Raw genomic sequence first — 27,717 nt, 5'->3', positions numbered from 1 at the left:
GGGTCCATTTGGTTCCATTTGTACACAATCAGAGTTACCAATCATTTAGCTGGGTAGCCCCTGGACCTCCCTCAAGGACCCCTGGGGGTCCCCAGCCCCGACCCCACTTTGAGAACCACTGTATTAGGTTATGTACAGTATGCTAGTGTTTGCACACAATCTAGTGTAAGTGTAGTGTGTACTGTGTATGCATCACTTATGTGTAGTTTGTGTGTGTACGTGTGTAGGCTATAACAGTGGTTCTCAAACCTATTCATGTCAGGGACCCCCAAATTGATAGGTATTTGGCCGCAGACCCCCATCTAAAAGGTTTGTGCCAGGGACCCCCAGAAGAGAAGATTTATGTTCTAAAAAATATATATATATACTGCTCAAAAAAATAAAGGGAACACTTGATCAAAGTGTTCCCTTTATTTTTTTGAGCAGTGTATATTAAAAATTTCCCAAACATTTTCAATATTTTTCACAAAAATGCAAAAATAGCAGATCTACAAGCTCACAGCGCGGCACGAAGTGACGGGCTGCGAGCTTGTAGATCTGCTATTTTTGAAAAGCCATCATATACAGTAAATGGATAAAGTGGTTAAAGTGACCTCGACGCTATATTTACTGCTTTTGCTGGGGGGATCCCCCTGGTACCCTCCCAAGGACCCCTGGGGGTCCCCGGACCCCACTTTTGAGAACCACCGGGCTATAAAATGTAGTGTAGGTGTGTTCGTACACACACAAACTTCTCTGTGTATCCACTATACGTCTTATAAATTGCGTGCGCCTGCCACAACTAACTGTTATTTTAAGCTCAATTAAAAGCCAGTTAACAGTGCAGACTGATCCAATGTATCTGCAGGGATTTGTTTGGCCCTGTGTGCTTGTCTTGGCAGCCCCGCGTAGCATTACTCAGTAAGATTTCCCTTTTTGCACAGTATCCCTTCTGTTTGTGTGACTGCTTGGGAGAAATAGCTTTTTATAATTGAGGGGGGGGCAAGAAAGGAAAAGGCAAGAGACAGCAGGGGGTGCAGAGTAGATTTGATGCACGATGTGGCTCAACTGCTCGTTTAACACTTGCGTTGCTAATCATTGGTGTGGACCGTGGACTAAGAATTGGTGTGGACTTGGTAAGTGGAAGTGAGAATTCTATAATATATATATATATTTTTTTATAACTTTGTTTTTATTAAGGATACATCAAAACAGTTACATTTATCACTTTGTCAAATAAAACAAAACACAAATCATAAAACAGACATTTACATTTACTTAAAAAAAAAATAATAATAATAAGAATATAAATAAAATAAATTACATATTTTGACCTTTGTGGGGGTGCACATTAACCTTATTTTCTTAAATCATCACATCCCTTCTCTTAGGATTATATATATTATCCATTTTTCCCATCGTTTTTCATAGAGATCTTCCCTTATTTTCAGTTTGAATTCTATAATAATTCTATGAATTCTATGAACAAAAGGATCTAAAATTGTCTCTTTTGCCTGTATTTCTCATTTATGAAAGTATCAAAACATTTGAAATACTCCAGTAAAGTAAAAATACCTAAAAATTGTACATAAGTACAGCACTTGAGTAAATGTACTTAGTTACTGTACTTTCCACCACTGTATATGGACATGTGTGATTTTGAAAATATGTAGGCGTATATGCAGAGTCCACCATGCATGCAACATTTCAACCTTTTGGCCTTTCCCAGAAAGTCTGGACATGGCTAATTTAGCACTAGAGGAATTTTAGACTGTAACAGTGTGTTTGAGGTGAATTATGTTTTTTTTAAATTGTCATTATACAATACATTTCTGGAAGGGATGGAATGTGGAGGATGTTTTGTTGTCCCAACCTGGAAATGCTTCCTCAAAGTGCTTCCTGTTTTCACAAAGCCTTTGTTGAACGAAGTTCTAATGGGAATGTGTGTGTGTGTGTGTGTGTGTGTGTGTGTGTGTGTGTGTGTGTGTGTGTGTGTGTGTGTGTGTGTGTGTGTGTGTGTGTGTGTGTGTGTGTGTGTGTGTGTGTGTGCACACACCTTTGTGTGCGCATGGACGCACACGTGCATGTTTTTTTCTGTGTCTGCATGCATGCGTGTCCTTTGTTGTGTATATATAACAGGGTTTTGGATTTTGTGCACGTGTGTTTAAGTGTGTACATGTAGAGCCACGCACACGCACACGCACGCACACGCGCACACACACACACACACACACACACACACACACACACACACACACACACACACACACACACACACACACACACACACACACACACACTCTGTATGCTTGTGTGTCTGCAATCTGCATGTTTGTCTTGTTGTGTCTGAAGTGAAATGTGTGAATGCCTGACGATTTTTGCATCTGTGTTCCTGTTATGTTATATAATATGGAACAGGATATTGCCACTCCGTTCACGATGCAATACATTGCAATCCTGTTAACATTGCATATCTTAAAGCCCAGTACTACCCGCCAATGAATAGCAACGCAACAAGTTGCAACGGCAACCACTTGCAACAGAATCCCCAAACTGCCCTTTTGCACTGCGAAGGGGCGGGGTAATGTCTGCATTCCGACATCTCGCCACTCCGACTAGTGGCTTCCGCGTGCGGTTAGGGTTAAGTATAGGGTTCGTTAACGTCGGAAAGGCGACATGTCGGAAAGGCGACATGTAACCCGAAGGGGCAGTTAACTTCAGACCGCTTCAACTGGTTGCAAGGTGCAACTCGTTGCGTTGCTAATCATTGGTGTGGAGTGGACTGTGTGGACTAAGAATTGGTGTGTGGACTTGGTAAGTGGAAGACTGAGAATTTAATAATAATTCTATAAACAAAAGGATCTAAAATGACCCTGTGTGCCTTTTGCCTGTATTTCTTATTTATGAATGTTCCCAATGTTTCTGGACACAAGTCTACATGCTGCGGTCACAAAGATACAGGTTCCCATTCTTTTTCAATGGAAGCCTGCGACATGAAGATGCAAAGATAAAACCAAGTTCAAGTATTTATTTGCCATTTCAAAACAAGTTTGATAGGCAATTGTCTTGGTACTTCCTCTCACATACAAGACAACACAATAAACAACAGCACAAAAGACAAGAACAAAAAGAGACACAAGAAACAGAACCAAACCAGGACCAAGCTGCAGCTTTGGCACATGTATACAGTACAGACAGTAGTAGAAACTGCTTAGTGCAATTATGTAGCAATTTTTAAAGTGCATATTTAAAGTGCATACCGTCTAGTTTGTGTTTGTAGTGCAAGAGTGTCGTTAAGGTGCCTGACTGCTTGGAGGTATGTGCTGTCTCTAAAACGGGAGGTTCTACTCCCAATGCTGCTGAGGTTCTACTCCCAACGTTTGTAGCTGCTCCAAAAGCAACAAAACTACAAAAACGTTGAGCTGGTTTCGACTTCAGCTACAAATATGCTGTGTAGCTTTGTGTCTTTGTATCTTTTTGTGTCTGCCGGTGTGAACGCAGCAAAACTATCTAAACAATAATGGTGGCCATAGTTCTGAAATGAAGAAAGTTACAGCCTAAGCTGACGAGGCTCCTGCCCAACACGCGTGTACATCTGGGGTTGAGTTGCCACCCGTTGGCGAGAAGGGGAGGAGAGGATGGGAATGAGGAGGAGTGACGTTTTCTGTGAGATCTAGTCAAGTTGTCTTTATAAGCAACAAGTCACAGAATGCCACTCTGTAATCAATTCCGTTTTGTAACAAATTAAATTGCAAATTTTAAGTGTGTGTGTGTGTGTGTGTGTGTGTGTGTGTGTGTGTGTGTGTGTGTGTGTGTGTGTGTGTGTGTGTGTGTGTGTGTGTGTGTGTGTGTGTGTGTGTGTGTGTGTGTGTGTGTGTGTGTGTGTGTGTGTGTGTGTGTGTGTGTGTGTGTGCGCGCGTGCGCGCATTCTCACAGTGGGCTGCTGAGTATAGGCAAAAGGAACATTCTTCAATTATCACATCATTTCCTGTTCCTCCCAATGTTTAAGCTCCCTACTTCCTCTCCAGCACAGGTCTACTTGTGGTAGCTCTCTCTTTGTGTGTGTGTGTGTCAGTGGTTTAACATGACCTGACAGACTAAACAATATTTATTTACAGCTGTTGACGGAATAGGAAATGGCTCATAATACTCTTATTGTTTTTGTGTCTGCGTGTCGGCCTCCATGTATGTGAGTGTCTGTGGTGCTTGTGTGTCTTGTCTTACTATACGTGTATATGCGCGTCTGTGGTGTTTACGCGTCTGACTTAACCCATTAAGACCTGGAACGCATCTGTGTTTTTCATTTGAGCTAAAAAATAATTATTTTACACTTTGGCTATGCAAAAATAGCAGATATACAAGATCGTAGCTTGTAGATCTGCTATGTTTTTTAATTGTGCAAATTTGTGCAAATCTTTGAATATATATATTTTCAAAGCGAACATTTTTTACTCAAATCCTTGCTTCTGGGGGTCCCTGCAACAACATATTTTGAGATGGGGGGTCCGCGGCCAAATACATATACATTTTGGGGTCCTTGTGTGTGAGGTCCATGAAAAAGTTTGAGAACCGCTGAAATAGCAACATACGTTTTTTTCAAAAAACTCTTAGGATTTAGAAGACATTTTGTAGAATCGGAAACCTCAGGCCTTAATGGGTTAATGGATTAATTCAAGTGTCATTCTTGAATTAATCCATGAGGATCCGTTTGGGTCAGATTTTACACTTAAAATGAGCACTGAAGATTTGATCAAACCCTTGCCAAAGCCCGTGTACCACTCTCTCTCTTGCTCTCTCTCTCTCGCCGTGCTTCCAGTCACACACTAAAGATAACACCAGCGGGGTGTGTGCTGCCAACTGTCAAATACAACACAAACGCATATACTGCATATCAGCATGGACATATCAACAACAACTCGTGGTCTATGTACAGTACGTATATACCCACGCCCCGGCCGCACTGCCCTGTTCTTTATTATATGCTATGTCATCATGCGTACAGCCGCACATGACCCACATGCCGTATCCCGTTTCAGCCCCGCCAGTCGACTTTATGAAAACAAATCCGAGTCGCAAATCTAAACCGACGTGAGGGAAAAATGTCAAATTACAGGGCGAACGAGGCAGAAAATACTCCCAGAACCTCAGAAACAAAGGGAGAGGTGATCTTTCCCCTTTTTTCTCAAGAAAAAATGGCCTACAAAATCTAACACTGACTGTCAATGTTGGACACAGTGGTGGAAAATGTACTCATATATTTTACTTAAGTAAAAGTATGATACTGCGATATAGGAATACTCTCTCACAAGTAAAAGTCCAGAGTTCAACATTTACTTGTGTAAAAGTACAAAAGTATTGGTGTCAAAATGTTCTTAAAGTGCCAAAAGTAGAAAGTACTCATTATGCAGAATGTCCCATTTCAAGTTTTCAAATGTATAAAATGTATTTTTGAAAATAGCAGATCTACAAGCACACAATGCGTCGCGATGCGACACATTGTGAGCTTGTAGATCGGCTATTTTCAAATGACCAAAATGTATATAGGGCTGAAGTGGGTAATGTATGTTTTGTAATAATAATCAAAATCTACAAAGTTTTCAAATAATTGTAGTGGAGTAAAGAGTACAATATTTGCCTCTTGAGATGTAGTGGAGTAGAAGTAAAAGCACAGAAAATTGGAAATACTCCAGTAAAGTAAAAAAAATACCTAAAAATTGTACTTAAGTACAGTACTTGAGTAAATGTACTTAGTTACTTTACACCACTGGTTGGACACGCGGCACTCCCCTCCCACCCACCCACCCCTCCCTGCCTTCGCTCACACACTCAACCACCGGTAGCTCGAACGCGAAATGAAACCAGCTAATTAAACGAGATGACGAGATGGTGTCTTTTTGATGTTGTGACGGGGTAAACAGGGTTTTTATTCAACATAGGTCTTTCATCTGGGCTACAGATGAGCTAAACATTTATGCCGTCGCACGGTGGTTAGGGAGAGGAGGAGGAGGGCAGATCAAAGACAGGTGAGACTGGAGGTGCAGTTGGGAATTTAGTCAAAAGTTTAGTTAAATGAAGTCACTCCGCACACACACACACACACACAAACGGTATTGGTATTGAAGACACACAACAAGACAGGACTAAAACAACACAAATAGGACCCACGGTTCTGTGTATTTATTACATTTATTAAAATACTTGCTTGCTGTTTTATATGACAACGACAGACTCCCTTTGCACTTGCACTTAAACCCTATACTTCATTGACCGGGGTCCCCCAAGGGTCTATACTTGGTCCCCTCCTTTTTTCCCTCTACACCAAATATCTTCACCGAAAATACCCGATCTACAGGCTTACAACACGTCAAATGCGATAAGTTGTGTGCTTGTAGATCTGCCACTTTTGACAAATGTTCCCCTATTTCCGCCGAATGTTCACCTATTATGACATGCCCCCCGGACGGGGACACAAGGGGTTCACGCGGTTAAAGGATAGTAGTTCTATTATATTCTATTGTTGTCCTATTGTTTTATACTCTGTTGTATTCCAGCCATAAATGTTTCTACCTAATCTACATGCTGAGTCAATTTAAAGTTCCTTTTTTTTCCAAGTAGACTTGTTAGAGACGCTGTCAGAGAGAGGTCTGTGGGTGCCCACCACAGACAGACAGATGTGTGCGCGCAATCCACGTATACACATGCACACACTCGCACACGCACACACACGCACGCACGCGCGCACACACACGCAAACACCCACATATTCATCCTGTTTAGAATTTTTCCTGCAGGCAAAGATGGAATGTTTGACCCGGCTGTATCTTACAGGTACTTCTAATCTCTATCTGTACCGTAACTGCTGTGCCTCCTCTGGCGACTGACTTCCCCCCGTGGGATCAATAAAGGTCTATGTATCTATCTATGGAAAGACACACGCACGCACGCACGCATATGTGCGCGCAAATGTTCATGCCCAAATTCATACTGTTCTGATTTTTTCCCCCTTACAGACAGAAACATGCACGCACGCATGTCGCACACACTTATCCCCCTTGTTTAGAATGTTTCACCACTGGGTCCCTGGAGACTGGGGTAAAACTGTGGTCTGTGGTGCCAAAAGACCATGAAAAACAATAGTCTGCCCCCCCTTTGTCCTCTCCCCCCCACCCCCATCACTGCCTGTTCCACACTGAACAATAGGCATTCTTCGCATTCCTTAAGACCTCTTCCTCAAGCACACACTCTCATGCTGGATATTGCCCATAGGGGACAACTCACACACACACACTCACACACACACACACACACACACACACACACACACACACACACACACACACACACACACACACACACACACACGTGCACTCGCATACCACTCTGGTCTTGATTAAAGAAGGTTTTTGGTTTTTACCCCCTGGGATAGTTCACAGCATTAACAGCAGTGTGTGTGTGTGTGTGTGTGTGTGTGTGTGTGTGTGTGTGTGTGTGTGTGTGTGTGCGCACGCCCCAGTGTAAATTGACTTCATTTATATAGTGTGTTGCACGTTTTCCTCTGTGGCCTGTGTGTGTGTGTGTGTGTATGTGTGTGTGTTTGTGTAAGTGTCTGTCTCCCGGTGTAAATGGACTGCATTCATATAGTGCCTGGTTGCCTTTCTTGTCTTTCCGACCATTGAACATTCAAAGTGCTTTACGGTGTAATTCACATGCAGCCATCAACGACACGGATAGAGCCTTTACACATTATATGCTAATGCTGTACACACATTCACACACCGATGGTGGAGGCAGCCATGCTCATCAACCATCCATTCACACCAACCCGCTCATCCGTACTAGCAGTTAGAAGTGTTCACGGGTGATTTCTTTGACGTGATTGGTTATTTTTGGTGAACGGGAACGAAACTTGGACGCTTCCTCAAAAGTTAATTGTTCCTCGTGTGTGGAAAGCCCGGCGACACATCAAAGTAGTTGCAGATGCAACATTTGTGTTGATGAGACATTTTGTTAGTTGCTGATGCAACACAAATGTTTCAAAATGCAACATTTTGACTGGCTTAACCCATTCAATCCGGGAACGCATCTGTGTCATTTTAAGATTTCTTTGGCTATTCAAAAATTTCAGATATACAAGCTCATAGCGCGGCAGAGTTCTGCGCTATGAGCTTGTAGATTCTGCTAGGCAGAGCAGCCGACTGGGAACCAGAAAGTTCTCGTAAAGTTCTCGGTTCGAGAACTTTATGGTTTGTTGCTCTGCCTCCTACCCCCTGCAGTGTGTGTGTGTGTGTGTATGTGTGTGTTGTCTTATCAGAGTGTTCAATTACTATGCTCGTGTGTATAGTAAGTGTATAGTAGAATTTGAGAAATGGACGGCGTGTGTGAGGAAATATTTCCTGGTCCTACACAAGAGAAATGGTTGTGTTAGGGTTAAACATAATATTTGAGGAGTTAGGCGTACGGTTAGGAAAAGATTATGGTTCAGATTAGACATTCAGAGGTTAGGTTTAGGGGTTAGAGATATTCCTTCCTGATTTATACATAGGTGCACGCTGGTGCACAATGAAAATGCCAACGTGTGTGTGTGCGTGTGTGTGGTCTGCTCTAGTTATCTCTGTACAGCTGCTTTCAGATGATCCTCTGGGCTGCATTTTATTAGCTAACTCATTAAACTGGGATTCAATGACACATGACACTGTCTACACACACACACACACACACACACACACACACACACACACACACACACACACACACACACACACACACACACACTCTGAGGGGGAATAGAACATCGAAACATACTTGTTTAGGCCTATGGACACAAACACACACAGTGTGAGCCAGACATATGTTAAAAAGATGTGCTCTGTCAGGAAAAGGAACTCAGACATTATGTGTCATTATAGCGGGTCAGTGATGTCAGGTCATACCGGAGAGAGAGAGAGGAGGATGTGCTTTGTACCTTCTACCTCGCACGCCCTTTCATTAACTCGGCTCAACCTTATATGCCTCATACCTCGTACAATAACACACATCCACAGTTCAACCAGTCACCTGCTGTTGGTCACTGGGAGCTGACCAGTACAACCATAGTCTTCTACTGTTGGTCACTGGGAGCTGACCAGTACAACCACAGTCTTCTACTGTTGGTCACTGGGAGCTGACCAGTACAACCAGTACAATGCTATACTGCTGGCCTTTGACTGACTGTACTGGAGCATTGCATACACGTTTGAAGTTCTTAATGTTTTTCATTAATCAGAAAGCGTCTTGTTTCAATGATTATCGCAATTTAATCCGACATAGTAATAGTCAATGGAGCACTCTTATGAAATGAAAAGGATGTGAACGAGAGAGAGAGAGACAGAGAGAGGGGGTGTAATGGTCAGGAAGAGGTGAGGTGTTGAGCAGAGTTGACAAGTTGTTTGTCACTCTTGCTCATTTAGAGTGTGTGAGAGTTAGAACACACACGCGCGCATACTCTCACACACACACACACACACACGCGCGCACACGCACACACACACACACACGCACACGGTTTTAGCAGTAACAAACAGTGCATTGTGCTCTGGAGGCCGCAGTGGACTTCACCCTTCCTGCCATCATGCTGTGGTATGAGCACTGACTACCTGGTATGTAGACTGAGTGTGTCTGTCTGTCTATAAGCCTTCGTTAACAACAATGTTCTTCTTGAATAGTCCAATTCCCAGTCGTACAGTAGCCTAATTGAAAGAAACGTCTGTGAACAAGCCCCTCTGCTCAGCCAGTGAACTCATGTGAGGCAGGGTATGCCATGTCAAATATTATTTTTGTACAAAAGAGCACCAATTTGCCAATGGTTGAGTCCATTGGCTCTGATCAAATTCAAACCACTTCGATGACTACACTCAGGCATTGTCCATTTTCAGGTTTTTGCTAGGCCTACATCAGTGGTTCTCAACCAGTGGTCCGGAGACCTCCAGTGGTCCTTGAGGGGGTTCCAGGTGGTCCCCAGCTAAATGACGGAGAGTTGGTAACCAAATGGACCCTTATAGATCTTTAACTCTTGAGAGCGTAAAATGCTCTCAAGTAAAATGAAACCAAATGGACACTTACGGGTCCATTTGGTTTCATTTTATGCTCTCAAGAGTTAAATTATTGTTAAACACCTGCATTACTTAATTAAAGAATTGTCATTTTGATCGACGTTTGCCTGTTATCTCTCCTATGGTACCAACATCAATACAGCATGGAATTGTGGACAAAATCGTATCCAACGAAAATATTCTTAAGTTTTGGGTCTGAGAGTCCAAATCTCAGACTAAATGCAGAATAAATAATGGACCTTGATATGAAAAGGGTTGAAAACCACTGGCCTACATGACGCCTCGGCACTAAATCCACAAACTCCTCAGTGATAGTCAAAAGATGCATTCAGCGCACGGATAAATAGTGTGACTCGAAAGTCACCATTTACTGTACACGTTGCCACATGGATAATTGCAATCAGACGCGAAACCAGAGCAAACTGCACTCATTTGCAGAACTTCATGGGTGTGTTTGCGCCGGCATGTCATTATCATCTTTACTGAATCAGACCTTGAGATGTGGGTGCAAATGATGCATAATTCATGGTACTATCAGCGGCTGCTATCCGTTTCTTTGAAAATTCGCCCCTCAGTGCGTTCCGACGCCCTCTGGAGCGAATTTACGAATGCACCGTGTGTGTGTGTGTGTGTGTGTGTGTTTGTGTGTCTGTGTACCGTGTGCAGCAAATGTCCATAATGACAAGTTATAAAGGGCGATAAGACAAACAGACAGGAGGCTGATTACACGCAGGCATTCCCCCGTCACACACACACACACACACACACACACACACACACACACACACACACACACACACACACACTCTCTTCGGGAGACTCATAAAACAAACAAATAGGTCATGATTGCGGGCAAAAACAAAGGGACAGATGGGGGGAGGGGTAGACGGGGCGAGGTTGTTTAGGTTTTGTACCATGGTTAACCTTTCACCCTTTTTGAAGGGAAGACGAGGTATGTAAGGAATCTACACGCACATCCATATATACATACACACATTTAATATACACAAACACACAGATGGATATCCTCTCACACTCTCTCTCTCACGCACGCACGTACACACACACACACACACGCGCGCACACGTCTCCCCGTCAAGTCTGCGGGAGATAGGAGTCTCCTCCAGGAAGTCCTTTGAAGCCCAGTGTCAGGCTGTGGTTATTAACTGTCTGCTGCGCTGCGGCTAGTTAAACTTCAACTCTGATAAGACACACACACACACACACACACACACACACACACACACACACACACACACACACACACACACACACACACACACACACACACACACACACACACACACACACACCCCTCTAATAGCTCTTGAGAGATTCGAAGCTGCTTCATGCAGCTATTGCCAAAGTTAATTACAACTTAAATTAAAGCAGAAGATTGTGGATATTCGACCTCTACTGAAATAAGAACATTCATGATGATAAAAAGTTGACTTTTATATAACTTTCAACCTGGTTTCCCTATTTTGGGAATGCCAGGCAGAAACTCTAACATAGAAATATGCTATTTTCAACCCACTAACATATAGTGGAAATAGTTTTTTTTTCTCCTGAAACATAAATAAAATGTCATCCCTTCTGTTACTTTAGCTATCTTTCCCCCCTCTTCATTCCTTTCACCCCTTTTCCGTTGTTCTTATGCTATCATGTTCTCTCTCTGTTTGTCTTTGTGCCGTTGTGTTATCACTGGCTATATATTACCGATGTCATTCATAAAAACGAGGCCTGTAGTTACTCTCCACATGTCGCCAGCACTCGTTCCCTTCTCAGTCTTACAACCTCTGGTGTGTGTGGTGGTGTTGCATTTTGTACGCAGGGCTGACAGACAGTGCTGATAATAAGCTAATTCAGTTGTCTCTTAAATCAAGGCCAGTTGTGGAATGTTGGAAGGATTGTAGCTGGAAAAGAATGGCATTTATAACAGAGAGGTGAGTTCTGACTTCTTCAACTCTTAACCTTTTCTTTGTGCATTTTGCTCAGCTTGATTCAGAGAGACCGCAGAAGAGCTAAACTCATTAGAACAAGTTTAACCACCGTAGCATCCCAATTCTGCGCATGTCATAATAGGCAAACAAGCGCAAGACATGAACTGTTTTCGGCAAAAAATAGGGGACCAAGTATAAACCTCTGGAGGACCCCAGGGCATCTAAGTATAGACTAGGGTTTAAGTGGTTTATTCCTAAGATTGGGAAAAGCAGAATCCAGAGCACGTGGGATAGTGTGGACAATAAAAGCAGCACATATCCTTTGTGCCTTAGATATTATAGTATAGCAAATAAGTCTGTGAGAACTGGTTGTTTCTCACACTGGATCATGCTCCCATGGATATTAATTATGATTATCATTTGTTACCATATATTAAGCCATTAAAACCGGGAAAGCTTCTTTGTCATTTTAGAATTTAGCGTTGGCTATTCAAAAATAGCAGATATACAAGCTCACATCGCGTCACTTTGTGCAAATCTTTGAATATATATGTATTTGAAAGCGAACATCTTTAACTCAAATATTTGCTTCTGGGGGTCCCTGGAACAAAATACCTTGGGATGGGCGTCGCCGGCCAATTACATACAATTTTGGGGGTCCGCCTTGACATGAAAATGTTTGAGAACCATTGACATAGCAACATACGCGTTTCAGAAAAAGGTTAGGATTTAGAAGACATTTTTAGAATGGGCCTCAGGTCTTAATGGGTTAATATATTCACGAGAGCATGAGCCAGTGTCCTGACTCTATTTTTCTGTTTCCACATGTTCTTCTGCACAGCACCTATTGTATTTTATTGCTTGGATGTGCATGTGCCCTTTTTGTAAACTTCTTTTAAAAGGTCGTTCCTCCCCTGGTGTTTTTTGTGTCTGCGTTTCACAGTGGAGCGGTGCTATTTTCGTTGTGTTCTGCTGTGCTTTGGTTTTGGACAAGCTATTAAAACACTCTCATCTCTCTCCAGCCCACTCTCTTCCCACTGTGAGCTGGCCTGATGCTCCCTTAACTTTCTTTTCCTTTTGAAACCACTTTCCTGCACCTCTATCATTTCTTTCTCTCCTTTTTCCTTTGCCGTCATTCGTTCTCTTCTCATCCACTTTAAATTATTTCTTTTCACCGTCTGTTGTTGTATCAGAATCAGCTTCATTGTCTCATCACAGGTTTACAGGTGTAAAACAGTGGGTGAAATTTGTTTTTGTGCAAGATCCATCGTTCTTGTTATTTCCATAAAAAAGAAAGGGTTCGATTCCCGCCGAGGGCGCTGGGGGTGTGTTCTCTTCTCCGTGTCATCAGTGCCCATACCCTAGGTGGGGTTGGCGAAAGGGCCTCTCTGTGTGGAGTTTGCAAGTTCTCCCCGTGTCCCCTAGTGTAGGTACCCTCACAAAAACATGCAGTAATCCTGGTCTCTAAACCGCCTCCCCCTGGTCAGCCGGGGCGCCTGATGGAGGGGAAAGGAACTGGTTGGAATAACGTGTTCCTTCCACACGCTATCCCCTACCGGGGAGACTCCCACCTGTCAGGTGATAAGCAGCGGCCTGCTCACTACTCATGCATTGAAGGAAGCATGAGCTAAGTTCGAGGCTCTCCCCAGGCTGGCAGAGGGAGAGTAGCGCCCAGGATTACAGCTTAGGCAATTGGCACTGGGTGAAAAAAAATGAGTTACAAAAATCGTGGGATAAAAAAAACAATCAAAAAGGAAAGAAGAAGAAGGGGAGGCAAGGGGGAAGAGAGATCAATCAATACAAAAAAAAACTCCATATTTACTTACACATAGTACTGAGGTAAGACATAAAGGTGCGTGAGCAGATCTATACTGTATGGGGAGGGCTTTAGAAACTATGTACAGTATGCTGTAGTGGTCCGTTCTCACAAATAGGTCAGTTCAGACATCCGTTTGCGTTTGATTTGACCTACTTAGCTCACCGGTTGGGTGGGGTTTTATTTACTGCATTAGAGCTAATCTCGCGTAGCCAGACGTATCAAGAGATCAACACTTACGGACACGTCTGGTGACAATCCAGAGATTAACCCATTCAATCCAGAACGCTGACTGTGTCGTTTTTGATTTTTTTTTGTTGCTTTAACCATTATATTCAAAAATAGCAGATCTACAAGCTCGTAGCATGAGCTTGCTGAAAGTCACAGAAGGTTATTTACTGACCCCCAAATATGTTAATTGAAGCTGCAATCCATAATTTCCTTGTTCTCTCTGGGATTTGAACCCGGGTCTCCTGCATGGGAGCTCAAACTTCTACCACTCTTCTAATGGAATCCCTGCGTGGCCAGGGGATATACTGCGCTTATGAGCTTCAGGCAATAATATTTGTCAACCAGTAGGTGTTCTACGTCAGTGGTTCTCAAACCTTTCAGGCCGCAACCCCCCCCCCCAAAAAAAAAATCATATTTGAACTGGGGACCCCCCACCACCCTGACAAGCACTTGGAATTGTAGGAGTTGAGGCATTTTGTTTGACTCGGTTCCACAGATAAATATAGTGAATAACTTAACTCTTCTTCCTGCGTAAGTGCTGACATTTGTTTTGAATTTTGGCCATCAGGTCAAAATTCGGGTCAGGTCCTGTGTCTATGACCTTTGACACAATCTAAATGTCTCAATAGAAGAGCAGGGAGACAAAATACAACCACCCCTATTGTATAAGTTATATTGTATTAACATACTCTACCATACAGATTGGACAAAATTACATTTTATTCATAAAAAGAAAGTTACATAGTGAGGCTTTAACATACTGCCATACAGATAGGTTAAAATAACGTTTTATTCATTAGAATAAGTCCCGGATTGCAACTTTAATCTAAACAACCACGGTAACATTTTTATTAGTTTTAATTAGTCATATCAGTCCTAAATGAGTCTCATTATTACTTTCAAAGCAATGCAAAAAAATAGTTGTCAGCTAAAACCTCATAGGCTAATCTCTCCTCCTCCTGTTCCCTTCCTTTCTATTCATTCCATCTCTTCACCGCTCTTTCTCTCTCCTCTCTTTCATCTGTCATGTGTCTCCATGCTGTATGTTGTCCTATAAAACCACACATCCTTTCTCACACTGACATTCTTTCACCACCATGTTATTCTGGTTGCTCTCCATCCATCTGAGAAAAGAAAGAAAGAAAGGACCCCCACTTTTCTGTCCAAACATTTCTGCGCCATTACTGTAGTTATGCTTCTCTCTCTCTCTCTTTCTCTCTCTCTCTCTCTCTCTGTCTGTCTCTCAAAACTCTCTCTCTATGCTCTCTCTCTATTCTCTCTCTCTCTGTCTCACACACACGCGCGCGCACGCGCACGCGCACACACACACACACACACACGCACACGCACACGCACACGCGCACATGCACACGCACACACTCATAAAACACACACTAGGAGGAAGCACCTCTGCATTTTTCCCTCTGTCAAACAATAACAGTGTGGAACTGTGGGTATTATTTTAGCAGCCGTCCCCTGCTTTATCTACGCTCCACAACACTTCCTGTCTCACTTACTCACACATCCTGTCTGAGAGAGAGAGAGAGAGAGGGGGGGGGGGAGAAGGAGAGAGAGATGGATAGAGTTAGAGAGAGGGAAAGAGAGAGAGAGCATGCGGGAGAGGGGGAGAGAAGAGGGGTGGTGGAAGAGAGTCAAAGCGAGAGAGAGAGAGAGAGAGCAGTATAGAGAGAGAGTGAGTGAGAGAGGAGGGAGGAATAGCAATGTTTTGTCTTCCAGCGAGAAAATCGAGGGAGGGTGAGGAGGTGAAGAGGAAAGGAGGGGGTGCGGGGGGGAGGGGGTGGAGGAGGTGTGTGTGTGTATGGTTTTGTTGGGTGTTTTTATTTTTTGTCTTTCTTGTCTTGCGGGGGGCCAGGCACTTGGTCAAAACCTGTGAGTTAGTTTCCCCTCAGATGGCCGGACACACTCTGAGGACCAGCAGGTTTTTACTGTCCAGTCCAGTTACCACTGGCTTCACGGAAACCACCGGACATTCTCACTCACAAGACTTAAGAAGGCAAGGGAGGGATTTTCCTCATAAAAATAAGGAGAGCGAGGGAGAGAAGGGGAAGTTATAGTTTGAGTGTGTTTGGCCTGACGGGGGGGTGTTTTATACTTTTATTTTTTGTTTTATTTTCTATGAGTTGCCGTTTGAAACACTCGGGACACTTGCGAGATTGCGTTCGAGGTTGCAGGTGCCTTCACAAGTTCACCGTGGCGTTTCTAAGAGGGACGTTCGGCTCAACTCAACTTGACCTTGACGCGTTTGTGACACAAGGCAAGCGACCCTGGGATCCGTTGTCTCTGCCTTGAATGGTTCTGTGTGTGCAGCACTGTAGGTAAGAGGCTCTCGCATCTTTGGCCGTCTTCGTGTGGGACACCTGCCTTGCAGCCTTACCCTTAAATCGGGAGAGAGGGACTAGTGTATTTGAATTTGTCTTCAGTTTTCTGTCTTGGCATGTCATATAGAGCAGTGATTTTCAACCCTTTTCATATCAAGGTCCATCATTTATTTGGAATTTGAGCCACGGACCACCATTTGATGAGATTTAGCCTCTCATACCCAAAACTTTGGTTGTTGGTACTATAGGAGAGATAACAGGGAAACGTTGATCAAAATAACAATTCTTCTACATTCTCTAATTGTATAGACTCTTGTAAATTAAGTAATGCAGATGTTTAACAACAATTTAACTCTTTAGAGTGTAAAATGAAACCGTTCCATTTTACACTCAAAAGTTCTAGAGAGATCTATAAGGGTTAGGGTCCATTTGGTTACCAACTCTCCATCATTTAGTTGGGGACCACCTGGAACCCCCTCAAGGACCACTGGTGGTCCCCGGACCACTGGTTGAGAACCACTGTCATAGCGTATAGCGTATACTGTTGTTTACATTAGACCTCTCACCTAGAAATCTGCAAAGAGACATGATTCAAGTTCTGAAATCACAACAAACCCCGATTCAGAATATCACAAGGAAAACATGCTTGTTCACCGCTCTGTTAATCACTTAAACCCTGTACACTTTGTTGACCGGGATTCCCCAGGGCTCTATACTTCGCCCCCCTCCTTTTATTCATCTACACCGAATTTCTTGGCTTGTGAGCTTGTAAATCAGCTATTTTCACCAAGTGTTCGCCTATGATGACATGCCAAGAAAAGCTCTCGTGATTATACACCAGTGGTTCTCAAAGTGGGATCCAGGGACCCTCAGGATTCCTTGAGGGGTTTCCAAATAGACCCCTACAGTTCTGCAACTACAACTGTGTATTTTCCTAAGCTCAGAGCTCCTGCGCTGTCTTTTCCTGGCGGACAACGTGATGCGCTTTCCTTGTGGTTACTTGCACTCTTATCGTCCCCTTTCACACTGTCCCGAGTCGATCGTCTCCCATTGATTCATCCGGAACGGCACGCCACACAACCTTCCTGCTTATCTATTAGATTTCTGTCTGACAAACCTATTTGTCTCCCTGTGTGTCTGTCTGACAGCCTGTCTGAGAGGCTCTACTGTATGATATGCTGTGTTGTGTGTGTGTGTGTGTGTGTGTGTGTGTGTGTGTGTGTGTGTGTGTGTGTGTGAGTCAGATTATGAGCGTTTGACCTTTGCGGTATCAGTCAGCTGGCTGTTACAGTTTCTGACCTTAAGTAGGACATTCCAATGGAGCCATTCATAGAGGCTCAGTCAGTCACCACTACAGATTGTCTGGACCGTTCTGAAACTGTAATGTGTCTCCTCTGCTAACCTCTGCTGTTTCAGTGTGTTCCCTTCTCTCCTCCTGTCTCCTCTCCCCTCATTTCCCCAGTCCCCACATCTCCCCTCACCTCACCTCCTCTCCTCTCTCATCTCATTTTTATTTTCCTTTTCCAGTCACTCTTTTCAAAGAGTCTTTCATTAATTGACCTTTGCATAAACAATTGTGATCCTGCACACTGTTTGTAGCTGGCAAAAAGATACTTTATTCAAGAACAACTTTTCGGTCCTTAGACCTTTTTATCAGGTTTTGTCCTACGCACCTGTCGCAAACATTTTCAAGGTGTGCATCTGCCTTTGGTCAAGTTTGTATTTGTTTTAAAGATATATTTGGGCCTATTTCTGCCTTCATTGATAGTCAGTGAGAGAAAGATAGGAAACCGGTTGACAGTTGGAGAGTGACATGTAGAAAATGGTCCGGCCGGCCTAGGAATTGAACCAGGGACTCGCCGTCAGTCGTATGCGCCCTAACCATTCGGCTATCGGGTCGTCCAAAGTTTTTCGGAAATTAACCTAGAAAAAAATGTGGCTGTGTCTGAAGTTGAACACTTAAACACTATACTTGGTTAATCAGGGTCCACCAGAGATCTATACTTGATCCCCTCCTTTTTTCCATACACTCTTTGCTGAAAATAGTAGATCGAAAAGCTAACAATGTGTTGCATTGCATTGCAACTCGGTGTGAGCTTGTAGATCTGCTATTTTTGCAGAATGTGCCCCTATTTTTGCAGAATGTTCACCTACTAACGACCTGCCCAGATCAGGGACGCTAGGGTTCATGTGGTTGAATCAGATTATCGGCGACACACACGCAGGTGACCAGCATTTTAAAATGGTATTTCTTGGTTTCAGTGAATCCCTTGTGAGTGTGAGGGATTCAGAACACATGCAACAGAGAGAGAGAGGCTCCATAAATAGAAGCGGATGCTCCGTCTTGTGAATCTGATTAAATTTCCTGAACGTCTGCGGTTGTCGCATCACTACTCTGTGGTCCATTAACCCAATCACCTGGTTTCCCACAGTAGAGCCAGCCCATTGTATGTACTGAAGTCTATGTGTCATTGCATTTCCCCGTAAAAAGAGATTTCCTGTGACTTGTTAGTTTTTTACTGAGGGGTGTTATTCAGCTGGGTTTCGTTGTCAAACGAATAGAGAGGGTTTGAGCGAAGTATGTTAGAATTAGAAAGATCGTCAAAAGGTTCTCCACAGGCCCAGGGTTGAATTTGCTGGTGGGGGGAATCCAAGAATCTGCTTTTGATATCCCCCTCATACTTTTTTTGTCACTGGTGGGGATATGCTTTATCCCTGCTTCTGATTAGACTTCCTTTTGGGAAATGTAGACTGTTTGTAATATGTTTGATATAACAATTTTGTAAAAGAATATGCATGTTAACCACATTAATCCTGGTGTCCCTATTTTGGGCCAAATTGTGAGCTTGTAGATTGGCTATTTTTGGTATTTGTTGAACTAAGAATGATATATGTCTAAAGTGGTCAATAAAATGTTCCCCCCGGCGGGTGACCCGATAGCTAAATGGTTATGGCGTTTATACCACATGGGCTCTAATGCCTGACAGTGAGTCCCCGGTTCCTGTCTCTTTACCCTGTTACCTATCAAATAAAACATATAAATATAACTTATAAAAATATATATATACTGTATAACATAATGCCCCTTCCACTCTGTTTTATACATTTTTTTGTTCCAAATTAAACCCTGGTTCTCCATAACGGTGCTGGGTGCATCTCTCTAGTAGTGTGATGTTTCCTAACCCCCCCCCGCATTGTTTACCCACAATGACTCAGCATTCATTGTAACTTGCTCTGCATAAAAAAGTCATCCAATAGATAAAATGCACTGGGTTATTATAGGTCTAGTTGATAGTGCTAATAGGCTGCGTCATCGGATGACCATGCTATAGGAGAAAGATTAAACGACAAAACCCGTTAACACGTCATTTTTGTCATACGACACGGACGCTTCGATGAAGCATAAATTAGCCTTCAGCCCTGCTGCTAATAGGCCGTACTTCTCCCAGTGTAACTAGAATTATTTTTAACATTATTATTATTCTAGGCATTTCTGCTCAGACAGTTATGGAAATTGACTTGAAAGAGACAGGAAGGAGTGGGTGTAGAGAGAGACATGGGGGGGGGGGGGGGGTCATTAGACACATTCAAGGCCAGGTCATTGTGACCGAGTCCCCAGCAATATTTCATATTTCGGCTATTTAAAAACATTTTGACAAATCTTCTCTTATGGGGGTTCTTGGCACAAAATCTTTTCAGATGGGGGTCTGTGGCCAAATGCATATCAATTTGGGGGTCCTTGACTTGAAAATGCTTGATAACCACTGGCCTATACTGGCCTATATAGTGTCTACTGTACCTGCTATAGCCATTTAACCCCAGGGGTCTATACTTGAGTTGGTCCCCTCCTTTTTTCCATCTACACCAAATCGCTTAGCTGAAAATAGCCGATCTACAAGCTCACCTCTTACGACATGGCCAGAATAGGGGCGCTAGGGTTCATGTGGTTTACGAGGACGAGTCAAACTAAGCGGTGTTGCCTGGGAGACATTGTCGAAGGCAAATACATTCTGTGGGACCGTCGTGACCTTCTGATATGAAGTCATTGGAGGATCTTATGTTGGTTGTTGACAAATCCAAGATGTTTGTCATTGTCGGGTCAAAGGACTTCCTGAACTGGAGGAATAGTGTTATTTTAATGCACTGGGGATGCCTGAGGTCATCGTCACTGAGTGAAAGCATGTGAAGCGTTCTGAACGAGGTGGCACTCTTGAACGGAAGCCACTGCTGATTTAATATGAGAAATTGGCATTGGTTGCAAATGGTGTCAGTTGGTAAATCAAGCAGTTTCTGCGCCACGTGTCCAGTGTATGTCTGAAAAAAATATAATTGGTATAATTACAACAAATTCATATTTGCATAAATATGTATGTCATTGCTGTCGGGTGGAAACCTTGTCCGGTCCAAAACCGTTCGTTTTTTAATATTTTTTTTTAAAAACTATTCCAAATTGTGAAAATAGACGATCTACAAGCTCTCATGTTGTGAGCTTGTAGATCGGCTATTTTCACTACTTTTGTGCAACACTTTTGTATGACAAAGTAGGACATAAATTTACACCCCCAAAAATGTTCAATATTGAAATATGGAAATACAAGCTTTCTCCCAAACATCGATATGCATTGGTAAATGACAAGCTCAGAAACGGTCAACAATAGAAGACAAATATGCGCTGTCCAGCTGATATTCCTTACAGATGTGAAGAAAGATGTTAACGCTTTGATATCAATACCACCTCTATCAGATTCCCTTTCACTGCGCTCCCGGCTCCATTTATATGCCAATTTGTGGCGTGAAACACAAAGGATTGTGGGATACCCCGGCGTCCGGCCCGCCTCCCCTTCATCGTGTTTTCCGGCAATTCAAGCGATTGATTATATAATCACTGTGGTTTGGGTGAACTTTTTCTCTCAAAGTCTTGTCGTTTCAAAGTACAATAGTTTTCCAGATCACATTGTTTGCTTGCAAAACACTGGATTCATGTTCGTTTTCTAGTGGAGATTTTTCTCCCCTCCTTCTCCTGTCAGACGTTTCTTTCTCGTCTTAGTGCTGGTGGTGTCGGGTCTGTTTGTTTTGATTTTTCGCAGAGTCATCAATCTGTGAAAGTTCAACGGTGAAAGTGAGAGGGGGGCCACAGCACTGAAGTCTGTGGTCCGTTCGATAATGGTATTTTGTCTAGCGCTAGTTATGGAAGTTACCACACGTGTATGCGCGCGCGCGCGCACACGCACACACACACACACACACACATACATGTATAAAGAGTACACAGATGCACACACCCACACAAGCAAGCAGACATGCATGTGCACAAGACACACACACACACACACACACACACACACACACACACACACACACACACACACACACACACACACACACACACACACTACATGTATGTGCACATGAAGACACACATTTGAAGTATTTATTTATGTCCACATAAACAGAAGTACAAGAACGCCTTGTACAAAGGACGCACGCACGCACGCACGCACGCACGCACGCACGCACGCACGCACACACACACACAGGCTCTCAATCACAAATGCACACATAGAGACAGACGGACCATAAACTTTCTCAGGGGATGATTTAAGGACATTGTCAGTTGAGCTGAACAGTCATTCTGAGATTCTGAGATAAAGAGGGAGAACTCTGGAGGCGACTGAATCAGGAAACGGCACTGTTTACTTTGGTCACTGGCCCCTGCTACTCCATATCATAAACAATAATACTCTAAAAATGTCCCCCACCTCCTCTCCTCTCTCCATCCTATTCCAGGAGCCGCATTCTTTTCCCGAAGTCTTTACATGGTAGCTGTTGGTTCTTTATGCAGAGTATAACGGGGGTTGCACACTGCTGTAAGTCAACCAGTAAGGCAGGGGTCTTCAACAGGGGGTACAGGGCCCCTAGGGGGTCCTCAGAGTAGCCTTTGGCTGACTGGTTTAGATCACGACAAAGTGTGTGATGCACATTAATGTTTCCCTTGGGTTTTCTACAACCAATGCAAATCATATGCGTATAATATACATTTTAAGGCTACACTCCATGCATTTTGGGGCGGTAGTGGCTCAGGGGTAGAGTGGCCGGGTAGAGTGAACTGGAAACTGCAAGGTTCTCAGTTCGATCCCGGGCTGGGGGGCTCCCCCAGAGTTAGTGTCGAAGTGTCCTTGAGCAAGACGCTGAAACCCTAATTGCTCCCGATGAGCAGGTTGGTGCCTTGCATGGTTTCCTCCGCCATCGGTGTGTGAATGTGTGTGTGAATGGGTGAATGTATAATGCACAATCTATGTAAAGCACGTTGGATAAAAGCGCTATACAAATGCACCATTTACCATTTATGTCACCCTCCGATGTAGAGAGGTCATTTCAAACCCTGGTCTCCTGTGTGGGAAACATAACATTTACTGCCCTACCCACGAGAGGATCTGCCCTTCTCCAGGGCAGATACTGGCCTTCTGATCTCCAGGAACTCCCAGTAGGGAGACCACCTCCAACCACTACGGATGTATTAAAGGACAAGTCCGGACTAAAATAACATATAGGCGTTTTTTCCTACTTCCCAAATGACTGGCCATGGGGTCTATTTGCAGTATTGCCGTCCAGTTTCCCCATCAGTCCCCAGCAGCCCTCATAGCATAGAGCGGAGCCCATAAGCTTATGCTATTTGTTGTGGTCAAAATGTATTTTTTCTTCATGAATCTGTTATTAGTTGTCATTACACAGGCATCCATGCCTTGGTTCTCCCACACGAGCCGCCACAGTCTCGTAAATCATGTTTTGGTGTGAACGTTCGGCACAACTTCCAATGATAGTGACTGTACTGGCCAATCACAGCGCATCTTTTCCAGGGCCTTGGCAACACACATAACAGCATAACATCTGGCCAGTCATTTAGGATCAATATAGATAACGCCTCCGCACTTGTCCTTTTAAGTTATATGGTATTAAGTACCATACAGATTGGGTCTAAATTAATAATGTTTTATTCATTAACCACTTTCAACCTGGCGTCGCAATTTTGGGCATGTCATTATAGGTGAAATTCTTTAAAACATACAGACGGGTCTGAATAAGAGCCGGTGCACATCCAATGATGGTATAAAAAGGAACCAATACATTTTAAAGCTTTGAAGCATGCACCCAGTGTGCAGACGTTATTATTTTTAGCTAACAATGAGTAAATAAACATGCTGTCATGTCTTGTTGACTTGCTTTGACAGGACACAGAGCCATCAAACGTGATGGGACCACACATAGAAACTTGATGGACACGTTGGCCGCCGCGGGCATCAGGCCTTGTGCGTCTTTGGTTGCAAAGGAAACCCTTCAAAACCACTTCTCCCTCCCTGGCTCCCCGATTCAGTTCGGTTATGTTTTTGTTGCTGTTTTTGTGCACTCTACTCCGCAGAAAGAATTCCGGAGTTATTCCCATCCGAGCCGGGCGGTATTCCGGGGCTGATATTCCACTGTTATTCTGAGGGCTATTCTTAGCTGCATAATGGGCCATTCAGACACTGCAGGCATGTCCCAGGAAACCGTGTGGAAGTGTAGAATATACCTGGCTGGAATTTCTGTCTCTCCTTTCTTCCCACTCCAGTCTGTCAAATTAAAAATGATTTATTGACATGAAAGGTTAACGTTTTTTTGTCAGCGCAGTGCAGTGTGCAATGTACATTAAGTAATTAAAACAAACCTGTAGTAACAATAATACAATCTAACAATTATGCAGTGGTGGAAGTAGTACTCATATATTTTACTTAAGAGTAGCAATACCACAATATAAAAGTAGCAATATAAAAATAAAAGGCCTGTGTTCAGAATGTCACTTATACTACAAAAGTATTGGCATCAAAATGTACTTAAAGTACCAAAAGTAAAAGTACTAAAAAGTTTGAAAATAGCAGATCTACAAGCTCACAAGTTGTGAGCTTGTAGATTGGCTATTTTCAAATAGACTATGTATAAAGTAGGGCTGAAGTGGTTAATGTATGTTTTATAATAGAATAATTTATATCTGTAAAGTCACTAGTAACTAAAGTTTGCAAATAAATGTAGTGGAGTAAAAGTTGGAAATACTCAAGTAAAGTACAAATACCTCAAAATTGTACTTAAGTACAGTACTTGAGTAAATGTACTTAGTTACTTTCCACCACTGCAATTATGGTATAGAAGATTTCTCTCTCACTAGTTTTCACTTTCACAGCACGCACGCACGCCATTATAGGCTTCCAGCAGAGCCTGTTTGAAACGGACATGTGAATCTGGGAATCTGATGGTAGACTGGAATAATCCTTTAGAACAGAGTCCAACGCTTTGGGTCTATGGTACTTACTGTACCGTACTGTACGTGTAACATGTGTTTTTACGGCTGGCCGCAGGGGCTTCCCAGTTATTATATATGAGACGTGATCACATTTCAAAGCACTTCCAAGTGTTTCGCTTTAAGTAAGGATGTGCTTTTACAGATTTTGGAGTCTTTGATAAAAAAAACAATCAAAGTGAAAGTACTGTTGAGCCAACAGTAGTTTATATGCCTTGCTCAAGGGCACCCCTGGCTGTAGTTATTGCAGAGAAGAGTTTCTCATAAATCTTAGCCCTTGTACAATAGAAACCTAGCAGTCTAGGGATTCGGATTTGCAAGTTTTTAGTCACACTCTTCGTTACTCCCATCCTATTGCACAGATACTCACCTGTATCTGATGCATCTCTTTCAACCCCTCTCTCTCTCTCTCTCTCTCTCTCTCTCTGCCACGCCGTATAGAACAGGGTTTTATCAACAATCACGGCTCAAGAAGCAATTTGCATGACGTCACGAAAAAGAAACAGCAAATGCATCCACTGGCCAGTGTAAATTGATGTAGCAGAGAACGGCTTCATTGTGAATTGAACTCCGCATTGTGATTTGTGCCGTTTCTTTCGTTCACAGACTGCACACCTAAAGATTGTTTCTCCTTTGCGTCATTCCACTGATCATAGCTGGGCACTCGGTGCCGTGCTATGATCAGTGGAATGACTGATCATAGCTTAGCAGCGGGTTTGATTCCCGAGCCTGAGGGAATCCTTGCTTTGCGTGTCACTCCTCGACTCTCTCCCTGTTTCTGGGCTCTCTTCACTCACTGTGAACTGTCAATAAAGGCCAAAAAAAGCCCACCACCCCCCATTAAAAAAAGCCTAATTTATGCTCCATCGGTCATACTTCATGCTCACAACGCGTCGATATAATAATTGGGCCTTACTTATACATCCATTATACATTCACTCACCTCTCTCTCTCTCTCTCTCTGTCCACAGGCGCAGCGTTCCTTTCATCAGACCTCATTCCTGGCACCTGGCGAAGCTAGCGGAGCCTCCTCTTCCTCTCCCGCCCCCTCCTCCTGCTCCTCCTCCGCCCTGCCTCCCCCCGTCTGCCTCCCCTCCCCTCCCCCCTCCTCCTCCTCCCCCTCCTCCTCCCCCCTCTGCCATGCACCTCCACCCCGGGCCCTACACGCTACCCTGGCACACCACCGACAACAGGTAACAGAGAGAGAGAGAGAGACACACACACACACACACACACACACACAGACACAGTCAGACAGGACAACTTTTTTTTAGCATGCCCACGCTTACAGTACATACCAAAACTATTTGATAAACGGTGCTTTTCAAGGTCTATGGGATCTATGAAAGTGCGTGTGTGTGTGTGTGTGTGTGTGTGTGTGTGTGTGTGTGTGTGTGTGTGTGTGTGTGTGTGTGTGTGTGTGTGTGTGTGTGTGTGTGTGTGTGTGTGTGTGTGTGTGTGTGTGTGTGTGTGTGTGTGTGTGTGTGTGTGTGTGTGTGTGTGTGAGACCAGGGTTTGATTTATGAAAGGAAAAAATGTCTTACCCACTTAAGTCCCATATACTTCTTTGCCTGGCAATTAGAAAATAGCCGATCTACAAGCTCTCAAAGCTTACCTTTTTTTTTTTTTTTTTGAACTGTTGATTGGAAAATTTGACACAAATAAGGCCCCCAGGGTTAATTTCGTTAGCATTCAAAATTGTGATATTATCAAACACGTCAGACAGTCTACCTGTCTGATGACATCCCCCCCCCCCCCCCCCCCCCCCACCCTCACCCCACAATAGACCACAATGGAAACAAGCTTTAGCTTTTTTTGTGTATAATCCACGTTGGCGTTATCCTAAATACCGATAATGACATTGTTGTGATTATTTTTTAAACTGGCTATAAAGTATTCTTTTCCCCTCAGAAAATCCAACCCTGTGTGTGACCATCATCCTGTGTGTGGGTGGGGGGGTGCGTCAGAGCTTTTAATAACAGCACAGCCACCCTATGACAGCAACACATACATTAGTCCCTCTGCTCTCAGTCACCAGGAGGGGAATTCAGCCCTCATGACAGCACCACAATGACCAGGAAACCAGTGACATCACCGCCTTCCAAAGCCAACACGGTCCCCACGCAGGAAGCCCATTGGTCTATTCTCGGGCCTTCCATTCAAACATTCCTGTGCGATAGCCAATCAGACGTCCCCCGGTGAACATGTTCTCTGTCTGTCTGCCGGTCTCTAGGGGGACCGAGGTGGAAGCTTATAGGGTTAGGTAGAATGGCAGACGCGCTTTTGAACTTCTACAATGAAAGGGGCTGGGCATCAATAACGGTAGACGGCTATTTTGAAAGAGAAGTGAAATATCAAGAGATCCCGGGCCTTATTTCCCCCAAATATATTCACTATTCAATATATTCACAAAAAAAGTAAATATAAATCATGATGACATAAAGATGTAGCACTACAACTCAGTGGGGTGAGTTTCTATTTCAATCTAGCGTATTTCTGCAATTTTGTGTACTGTTCAAAAGTAATTACAGTATATCAATAAATCATTTTTTTTAAACAACTGTCTCACCTTAACAGCCGTTCAGCCAGGCATTAGCCTTTGTTTTATATTTATTTTGACAGATTTCCACCAAAGAAGGGTTGCCAGGGTTGAAGGAGTAGTTCCCCCCAAAAAGTTCTTATTTTCTATCAATTACACACCCCATGAAGCCTTGATGTTTTTTGTCGCATTCCTAAGCCAATAATTTGATGACCGGTCATCAAATGATTGGCTTAGGAATGCGACAAAAAACTAAAACAATCTCCATGGGGTGTGTAATTAATAGAAAATAAGTAATTCTTTGGGGTGAACTACTCCTTTAATGTGATTAACATACAGAGATAGACATACATACAGTAGACAGTCTACATTTCCCAGTCTGACCAGAATCAGGGATAAAAAACATCCCGACCAGCAATACAAATGAATGACCAGAGCGGGGGTGGGGATATC

At 43.4% G+C, this 27,717-nt stretch overlaps 1 protein-coding gene across 2 annotated transcripts in view; it reads left to right on the top strand.

Moving 5' to 3' along the window:
• The window catches only part of shroom4 (shroom family member 4), a 91,401-nt gene that overhangs the window by 36,513 nt on the left and 27,171 nt on the right, over positions 1-27,717 (top strand). The window contains exons 1-2 of one of the 2 annotated variants that reach the window (XM_084042973.1): positions 16,012-16,393; positions 25,697-25,918. In XM_084042973.1, coding sequence (XP_083899099.1) covers positions 16,368-16,393; positions 25,697-25,918 — 248 coding nt within the window. In that variant the 5' untranslated portion in view covers positions 16,012-16,367. Of the gene's footprint in view, positions 1-16,011; positions 16,394-25,696; positions 25,919-27,717 lie in introns of those variants that run through there. The other variant, XM_084042972.1, reaches the window with a different exon arrangement.

The sequence above is a fragment of the Gymnoscopelus microlampas genome (assembly GCF_963454915.1).
Source record: "Gymnoscopelus microlampas genome assembly, chromosome: 19".
Taxonomy (NCBI): domain Eukaryota; kingdom Metazoa; phylum Chordata; class Actinopteri; order Myctophiformes; family Myctophidae; genus Gymnoscopelus; species Gymnoscopelus microlampas.
The sequence above is the reverse complement of the archived record's forward strand: the minus strand, read 5'-3'. Positions and strand labels throughout refer to the sequence as shown.